Raw genomic sequence first — 10,331 nt, forward strand, 5'->3', positions numbered from 1 at the left:
ACACTCATTATACTTTGGTACTTTTGAGTGTTATAGCTGATTTATAATGCATCAAATTGTACAAATGAAAACTTAGTATGTAATGTACTGGAAAATGTACTTATTTCCATGCGTAAGCCCTTAACTTTATGGGTCATGGTATTGTACATTATAATATATTCACATATACCACTTAACCTTATAATTTATAATTTTAAATGAAGACATGCACCTTAGGAGTTCTAGTGATTATTCCACATATAAGAGATTAGCCTTAGGAAAATCTTAATCTGGAATAACTTTAGTGATAGCATTATGTTAGAGAGTTCTTGATTATCATAAGAGACATCATGTTCGATTTGTCCTGATCATCATGCTCTAATTTTCTTCTTTATAATCTTTATCAGAAGAGAGCAATAGGATTATCGTGTCTTAAGAAATAATCAAGGATTTAATTTAAGAGCTAATTCCAATAGAAACTTTAAATAAAACAAACATTTTGGGGAATTAGAGTGGATGAGATATATGTAGAAGTAAATTATAGTGAGTAAAATTATGGGTACTTAAAAAAAAAACACAGACGAAATGATCATAAAAATTAATTAAGGATCATTAATATAAGGATCATTGTGTGAAGAGGTTGTGATATGTCTATTATTAACATCAAAATAATAGACTTATTTAAAATTCTACTTAAACGAAGACAAATCAGCTTTGGCCAGAAGTGTAATCATTTAAGCATGTGTGCAAAGTAATCGTGACAAATCAGCTTTGGCCAGAAATGAGACAATCACTTTAGTTATGCACTTGTCAAGCATGCTAAACATAAATGAATTAAATCAGCTTTGGCCAGAATTAAGACATTTCACGTTTGTAATGCATACTCAACATAGCTTTTATAATACTTGAACAATAAATAGATGCATCAAATCAGCTTTGGCCAGAAGTGATACATCAAAAGCTCATTCAAGTTAAGCCATTTCGAGTCATGGTCTCGAGTCGCAACCTTAGTCTCGAGTTATGCTGTTATGGTTGCGAGTCGCAACCTTAGTCTCGACTAATCACGTTATGGTTGCGAGTCGCAACCTTAGTCTCGAGTTATGCTGTTATGGTTTCGAGTCGCAACCTTAGTCTCGAGTTATGCTGTTATGGTTGCGAGTCGCAACCTTAGTCTCGACTAATCACGTTATGGTTGCGAGTCGCAACCTCATGGTTTCGATCAATCACGTTATGGTTGCGAGTCGCAACCTCATGGTTTCGATCAATCACGTTATGGTTGCGAGTCGCAATCCCATGGTCTCGAGTAGCAACCTCATGGTTGCGAGTAGCAACCTCATGGTTACGAGTAGCAACCTCATGGTTGCGAGTAGCAACCTCATGGTTGCGAGTAGCAACCTCGTTAACAGCTGTTTTGTGATAATAACTGAAAACTCGAAATTTAAGGGATTGTGGGATAATGTTTCCTGTTTTAATGCTGATCTAAACTTATCAAAAGATTTCGTAATAATAACTGATTATCTTTTAACAGTTTTCGAAATTTTAATAGATAAAATAAAGATCAAAACAGGAAAAACACCCACTAATCTAAATTATATTCCAAATTTTAGGGAATTTTCGAGTTTTCTTAGAACATTATGATGAACCCCAACAAAAAATAAGAACATGATCTGGGATCCGAAATCTAAATTTTATGATTTTAGTTAACAGATTTCGGATATTATTATCCCACTTATGGTTTCGAGTCAAATTATCAAACATATTTTCCGAACACAGGGATTTCGGCTGTTAGAACTCGAAAACAGTTTTGATTTTTATGAACTTTCAAAAAACAGTTTTCCAGATTTTTATGATCCCAGAATAATGGATACAAAACTAGAACTGATTAATCAACATATGCTCTGATACCACATGTTGGTTCAGTTCTGTTTATACATGAAGGAAAACATGAAAACATACCTGATTGCATCAGCACAAGCCAGCAGAGAATCCAGATGGAGATGTAGCAACAGTGTTTGACATAGTTGTCAGTTTTGTCTGGTTCCTCCTTAGGGTGCAATCTAATGATGGTGATGAAGAAACCGAATAAGGGAGTTCGGTTATGGAGATGGAGGTCGATTTGATGTTAAGAGTAATAATTAGGTTATGAGTCTAACCCCAGAACCTCAAAATAAGTCTCCTTATATATGCACCCAGGAGGAAACCCTAATTAGTTAATAATGGTAATAAGGCCCATCAACAATTACCAACTAATTATTTAATGGATTGTTATATATTTTGATCCATATAATGTAAATGATTATAATGGCCATATATAAATAAATATATTATTTATTTATTCTTACATGTGTGCATGCGCGAGTGTGTGTCAATGGATCAAATTGACACGTCCATGCAAGGTGTCAACATGGTCATGCTTCGCCTCGTGTCATGGTTCTGAGGCTCAGTGGCGAAGGTTAGAAGGGCCCGGGTGGACCGACCCCACGAACTTTTCGCTCAGTATTGTTATGTATGTAGCTTTCATATAGAAATTTTTTGGTATATACATTTTCGACCCCCCGGTTATATAGAAATTTTTGAGTATATACATTTTTGACCCCCCCCCCCATTGGAAATCTCAAGTTTTGTAACTGCTGAGGCTATCTTTGGCGAGCACAAGCATGTAACATCAAGGATGACCGTGCTCAACCGGTTTTGGTGATTAGGTTGTTTATCACCAAAAGACCAAACACCACTGCAATTCTACAAATAATGGTATTAAGTGTCTAACCGTATGAAAATGCATCCAAAGATGTCAATATTTGGATGAATATGCATAACAAATATATAAATGAAGGCACTAAAAATAGTATGTTGAAGGAAAAGGTTAAAGGTTAAGACTCTTTCTAAGTCACTAAATTGTCGAACTCTACTACATTCTTTCGGGGATGAATGTTACAGGGTGGTACTTACGAGGCCGCCAACTCTTATTACGTAGTTCTAAAAAAGGGGTAGATTCACGGTACCCCCGACCGCGGAAGTGATCCCCCCCTTCCCAAGCTAGCGACCCGACAACGTTGCTTGGCCGTGAAACCCTTGCCAACTCAAGGGGAACTGAAGAGCCTAGTTTCACCCAGGATTCGAACCCGTGACCTCACAGGATCCTTGAGCCGGTTTAAGAAGGGGGTCGGTGGCCACTGGGCTGACACCCAATGGTTTTATTACGTAGTTCTAGGTCATGAGGAACCTTGGTCTGTTATTGTTATTCACGTGTCATAAGGCAGCACTTATGAGGCTACCAATCGCTGTATAATTACGTTATACAACTGATGATGATCACTCACGAGGTGAATGTCACCTAATTTTTCCCCTTAAATACTTATATCTCTCAAGGATTTAACCTTGGCCTCGTCACAAGAGATAATTCATGTTGACCACTAGGCTATAACCTAAGTGGCCTCTAGCATTACATGGATTCCAATAAAATGACGACAGTTCTTGAATTTAGGTTTCGCTTGGTTAAAAACTTCTGAAAATATTATAATTTGTTCAAATATTGGTCAGAAACTTACGAGAAATCAATTACAAATGCTAACCACAAACTAAAAAGTTGATTTAAAACCAAATATAACAAAAATTATAATTATTAATGATTTAAAGAATATATTTGTAGAGGAAACTTGGAGTTTGAGACCAAAACCAAAAGATCATAAAACTTGTGTTTAACTAGATTGAAATCGAAGCTTAAAAAATTACTTAACAAATCATATGAAGTAAATCATTATGTGGCTCAAATAATTAAATTCGTCCCTATATATATAAAATTTATTGATGTGTGTTTTCAATACTACGTAATTTTTGACGCATACAAACAAATTTAGTTAAGTTACGTTACGTTGCCAGTAGTAGTTTATAAAATTGACATGTGCCAGGTGAGAGCCTTTGTTAACTCATAAGTCATCCAACTACGACACCATTTGTTTAGGAAAAAAAGTAAGGACACAAATTATGAGGAAACACCCCTTATTCTTTTTCATTGTTCTCTGCATATTCTCCTACTTATCACACTCAACAAATTCTTCTTTATGCCCCATAGATTTCAATTATGTTAACACCTTTCCATGGGATGTTTCAGACTGCTCCACCACCGCAACCGCCACCGCGATGGAAAACTGCTGCTCATCTCTCCGTGGCCTCTTCCGCATCGGCCTCGCTCACCACCTCAAGAAAACTAAAACTTTCTATCTCCCAAACCCACAATCATCCGCTTCTTGCATCTCCGATTTCCAGTCCCGCCTCTCTTCAATCTCCGTAGCACACCCCTTCTCTACTTGCCACAGCTCCACCAACGAGTTTGTTGCAAGCCCATCAAACTGTGATGGGATTGTCACGTTATTAGATTGGGTTGATAGGATTGGTCCCAACACTGTGCTACAGTCCTCTTGTGACGGAGATCTTGCTGAGTTTTTGAGGTGTAGGTCTTGTCTTGAAGCACGTATGGATGTTAATTCTAACTTGGTATCATTGAGTCAAAACTCGAGTAAATGTTTGGCTTTTACTGCTCTATATGCTGCTGGAATAGTGAACAGTTATGGGCCTGATGATATCCGGACAGCCAAGTGTATACTTGGTATCTCTTTGTCCAAATCAAGGTCAAATTCGAGATCGAAGGAAAATACCATTTATGCAGTTTTGGGGGCGTTGATAGGAACTCTTGTTTTTGTTGGAGCAAGTGGGATTTATAGGAGATATAATAACAAGAGGAAAGAAACTCAATCACATAGAGATTATGTAAGAGATGTAAAAGCTCGTGTTTTGCCCAACACAGGTGCGAAAAAACATTTGTTATTTGTATTTTTAGTTTTTTGTGCTTTATACGTCGAAAAATGGTTTCTTTTGTGGCGGAACTAGAGGGAGGTTGGTGATGCCGACCACTTGAATTTGTTGGATTTTTATTTTAAATTTCAAGATTTTTTTTTAGAGAAAAAGTAATTTGGACCCTTCGGTTGTAACTGGTAGAGTATAGTGCACAACCTTATGAAAGCCCGGGTTAGGTAGTTATGGTTTCTTCATGGTTTCTTTACCTGGGTGTAGTTTCTCTATTTCCTAGGATACCCTCCTCGGACTTTGCTATCAGAGGGATCTTATTGGTTTTCGGTGTTTGTTTGTTTTGTTAGGCGCAAAATGGTTTTGTATAGCCGAGCTTGATGTAGCTACGAACAGGTTTTCACAACAAAACTTGCTAGGTCAAGGTGGGTTCGGGGTTGTTTACAAAGGAACACTTTCTGATGGAACACTTGTTGCAGTCAAGAAGATGATGAGCTTCGACGCACAAGCAGACAATGATTTTGTTAATGAGGCTGAGATCATAAGCAAGATCCGGCATCGAAATCTTCTGCCCTTAAGAGGGTTTTGTGCAACGAGTGATCCGATACATGGAAATGAAAGGTATCTTGTTTATGATTATATGCCAAATGGTAGTTTACATGATCATATTTTCGACAAAAGTACATCTAACCATAAGAGACTAAGTTGGCCTCAACGAAAATCGATCATACTTGATGTGGCTAAAGGGTTATCTTATTTGCACAATGAGATCATGCCCGCGATCTTTCATCGTGATATTAAGGCAACCAACATTCTTTTGGATTCGAATATGAGAGCTCTAGTTGCGGATTTCGGGTTAGCCAAGCAAAGTAGAGATGGGCAGTCTTGGATAACTACGAGAGTTGCCGGAACATATGGATATGTAGCACCTGAGTACGCGCTCTATGGACAACTAACAGAAAAGATTGATGTTTATAGTTTTGGGATTATAGTTCTTGAGATCATAAGTGGGAGAAAGGTGCTTGAAGAGGTGAAAGGAGTGAATTCGGGGATGGTTTTGATTGCGGATTGGGCATGGGAGATGGTGAAATCCGATCGAATTGAGGAGGTTTTTGATGATTCTCTAAAAGGAGAGGGAACCTTGCCTAAGGGTGTGATGGCAAGATTTGTAAGAGTTGGATTAGTTTGCGCTCATGCGCTGGTGGCTCTACGACCAACGATTTCGGAAGCTCTAAAGATGTTGGAAGGTGACATTGATATCCCTCGATTGCTCGACCGACCACCGCCATTTTGTCACGACCCTTTTAGATCTAGTTTCCGGCATAGCAACAGTTTGTGGTTGAGTAGTGAAGGATCCATGGCCAATTCAAGCGTCAACAACCAAATTTGAGGGAAGAGCCAACAACTTGAAAGACTACTTTTTATGTAACATTTTTTTGTCTAAGCTTTCTGTAGATTAATGTACATTAAGGTAATACCTTGTTTTTAATAGCTATGAAATTTTGTGAGAGAAAAAATACAACTTTTTGTATCTCTAAATGCAACCGATCCATGTATCTATGAATTGCTAAGGAAGATAACATCCAAACTAAACAAATTTACAAATTATAACAAGTATCTTCATTGATCTTTATCCACCAAAGTTGGAAGATGCTACAAGATCACATAGAAAACCTAACTTTTAATTCAGTATCAGAAATCTAAGATAAACACAAAGATTTCAAGTGGCATAATTAAAAGAGGTAAGGTTGATATTATAACTTTTAACTTAAATAAAATCAGTATCAGAAATCTAAGATAACTTATAAAACGTAAAGATTCCAAGCTGCATAATTAAAAGAGGTAGGGTTGATATTATGACTTTAAAACAAAATGTTAAGTGTAGTGTTGATATCATGACTTTAAATAAGATAATTTTGTTTTTGTTGGGAATAACTATTTTGTGTGGTATCTAGTTTGTTAATAATTATATTACAAAGAAAAAAATAGAAAAATAGAGTGAATTGCAAGTTTTGTCCTTTATTATTATACATAATTTCAGTCGTGTCGTTAGTCTTTAAAAGTGATAAGTTGTAGGTCCCTTTTTGTCGGATGACGAACCTCAAACCTTGTTATACTAACCCACTAGCGAGTGCGGAATCCAAGCTAGCGAGCAAACCGGGATTAAGCAAGTATAAACACAACACACAAGGTTTCACCGATTAACACAACTTGTATTAATGCAAATGAAAGTTTCGGTTACAAGCACAATGTTTACAAACCTAACTTGTAAACTCTCAAAGTGTGTGTGTGTGGTTCCGGACAGAAAGCTCTCAACTTGTCTCTCTATCTCTCGGGTGTGCACTCTCAGAACTCAGAACTATCTCACACAACACACTGCATGGGTATTTATACCCAGCTCATGATGTGCAATCCGAAGGATCCGATAGATGGTCCGAAGGATCATCTATCGAAGACAAGTCACTCGAAAGATCAGCAGGGACCTCGAAAGATCACCTTTCGAGGTCTAATCATTCGAAGCATATCTTTCGATGAGATCGAAGGATCCACATCATCCTTCGATCTCTTATCCTTCGAGACAGTACATCTTTCAACTTTTACCAACTGTTGTCCAAGTCAAACCGGAGGATGGTTGACTTGGTCAACTTACAACACAAGAACAGGACATCGTTTACATCGTGACCGAATACAGACAAAGTACAGACACAAGTGCACCAACAAACTCCCCCTTGGCTGTAGCTTTGTCTTTATCTTCTATAGTTGTAGACTCGTCTCGAACTTCGACGGTCTTGGGTCTTCGAGTTCTCAAAACTCTGATGTCCTTTCAAGTCTTCAAAGTCGGAGGATCTTCAAAGTCTTCACGTCTTGAAAGCAGAGAGTGTATCAACAAACTACCCGTATCATGTAGGAAGTGTGTTGACAAACTCCCCCTTAACATAAGCTCCCCCTTGAGTTATGCTCGTGAAAAGACTTTATCTTTATGAAGTGAGATCCTTGTGGTGTTGATGATGGCCAGCGGCAACTCGATCATCTTCATCTTTTGAGTGCCTTCTCGTCGTGTCTTCATTCCAATGCTTGTCATCGACCATGTTCTCCTAGCCTTTAGAATCTGCACATGCAAGAAATCTAAACGCGTAATGAGAACAACTGCTTGGAATAGTATAAACAAATGGCACATGAGTGACCATGTCAAAATGAAACACCGTCCGACAGTTTGAAAGTTTAATAAATTTATCAATTTTAAATTTTAACTTTCAAAATCTACAAATTTTGACCGTTTATGAAGATTTAGTCAGTTCGGTTTTCAGTCAGGTTTCAGGTAACGAAGACTTGAGCTCCAACATCGTACGATCGAAAACAAAGCAGAAATAAAATCTTTTTGGCTTTTATAAAGTTTATATTAAAACACGCCTAAAATCTTTTTGGTATTTTTGAAATTAAAAGACAACAATTTAAAATCCTTTGAGTGTTATCAAACGACATCACCGCTAATGTCGTGCTGATATGCACCAAACGACGAAACTGTTTAAAAGAAATAATAAAAGTTAAGCAGTAAATAAATAAATATATACAAACATTCTTTTTGCGAGTTTCGAGGGTAAGAGAATCATATCAGTGTACGGTCATGCCAAAACACTCTTGTTGTTCAGTTAGTTAACATTAAGATAAGCATCCTATAACAATTATCGGTATTGTTGTCCACTTAAGCTCAACTTATCAGATGTAATCATGGCGAGGGGATACGTTAAGGTATGATTTATACTTACCGACCGGTGTTCATCCACATCACGACACATTCCCGTATCAAGGTATGCACGAGAGTTCATCTTACCGGTGAGTATACCGATTATCATCTGTTTGACCGTATAAAATGTGAGATACTCACTTATTTTGATTTGAAAACAAGTCCTATGTGATATAATCACTTATTGATGAGGAACTTGATTTTCGAATGCATGAGGGCACAGGTGCAAGTCCGTGAACAGGTCAGTACTTCCGTACAGCAGAGAGACGAACTTGACACCCGGATAAATGTGATATTTTATCACTTATTTGATTTGGACATGTGATTGTTTATCACTTATTGAGGTCGAATGCAGTATGTAATATGTACACGTATGTATAGTATCATGGAAGATCTAGACTTGCGTCCCCGTTATTTTTCGGTAAAAGATACAACCATGATACCCAGATGATAAGCAGCATAAAGACCGAATATCTCAGAACCTCGGCAATCTATCAAACGAAATTTCGGTACTAAGACCATATGCCAATGAATGGTTCCCACCTGGTCTTCAGTCGATTAAGATTTATATCACCCTGCACACTTTAAAATGATTGTGAGCCTACCGATACATCTTATATAGAGCTGCTTATCGTTTTTCATTTAAGGTTTAAAGAGGTTTGGATAGACCACTGATGTACTATCATTTTCTCTTTTGCTCGCCAGGAAACTCATTTTTGATTTTCTATTGTTTTTGTGTTTTTGAAGTTTTTCGATGTTTTTGGATTTTCAGATTTTGGATTTACTCCCCCTAAAATCAATAAACTAAGATAAATTTAAAACACACAAAGATATTTACAAAAATGACTTTCCGATGTTGGTTTTACTCTTGCTTGACCTTAATGCCGTTTACCAATAATAAAAAGTCAAATCTTGATTTGTCAAATGCTTTGGTAAATAAGTCGGCACGTTGGTCATCGGTGTGGACCTTAACAACATCGATTAGCCTTTTCTCAAAGCAATCACGTATGAAGTGATATTTGATTTCGATGTGTTTGGTCTTTGAATGCTGCACAGGATTTCTAGTGATATCTAAAGCAGCAGAATTATCAACGTAAATAGGAGTAGTTAGGAATTCAAAACCGTAGTCCCGCATTTGTTGTTGGATCCAAAGAACTTGGGAGCAACAACTTGAGGCAGCAATGTATTCAGCTTCGCATGTTGATGTAGCTACACACGTCTGCTTCTTGCACTGCCATGTGACTAGGCGATTTCCTAAGAACTGACATCCAGCCGTTGTGGATTTACCGTCGATTTTGCATCCGCCAAAATCAGAATCACTGAAAGCTACCAATTCAAAGTTATTATCCCTAGGGTACCACAGACCGGTGTCAGGGTACGCCTTCAAATAACGAAAAATCCTTTTGACAACAGCAAGATGTGAGGCCTTCGGGTTAACTTGATATCTAGCAAGCAGGCACGTTGGGTACATTATGTCTGGCCTTGATGCTGTGAGGTACATAAGAGATCCAATCATAGCGCGGTAGTTTGAAGGGCTAACAGCTTCTCCCTTCAAGTCTGGAGTAATTCCATGATTAGTTGGCAATGGGGTACCAATGGGCGTTGCATCAGACATCTGGAACCGGCTCAAGATGTCGCCAACATATTTAGTCTGATGGATGAATATCCCAGACTCTGTTTGTTGTACTTGAAGGCCCAAGAAGAAGGTCATTTCCCCCATAGCACTCATCTCGAATTTATCCTGCATGATGCGCTCGAATTCCCTACACAAGACATCATTAGTAGAACCAAAAATAATATCATC

General features: G+C 37.8%; 1 protein-coding gene across 1 annotated transcript; it reads left to right on the forward strand.

Moving 5' to 3' along the window:
• Positions 1-3,963: 3,963 nt before the first annotated feature.
• Positions 3,964-6,321, forward strand: LOC110941249 (probable receptor-like protein kinase At1g11050). Its single transcript, XM_022182875.2, has 2 exons — positions 3,964-4,783; positions 5,133-6,321. The coding sequence occupies exons 1-2, from the start codon at positions 3,964-3,966 to the stop codon at positions 6,170-6,172; spliced, it is 1,860 nt and encodes a 619-aa protein (XP_022038567.1). The 3' UTR covers positions 6,173-6,321.
• The last annotated feature ends 4,010 nt before the right edge of the window (positions 6,322-10,331 follow it).

Source organism: Helianthus annuus, chromosome 5, assembly GCF_002127325.2.
Source record: "Helianthus annuus cultivar XRQ/B chromosome 5, HanXRQr2.0-SUNRISE, whole genome shotgun sequence".
NCBI classification, from domain to species: Eukaryota; Viridiplantae; Streptophyta; class Magnoliopsida; order Asterales; family Asteraceae; genus Helianthus; species Helianthus annuus.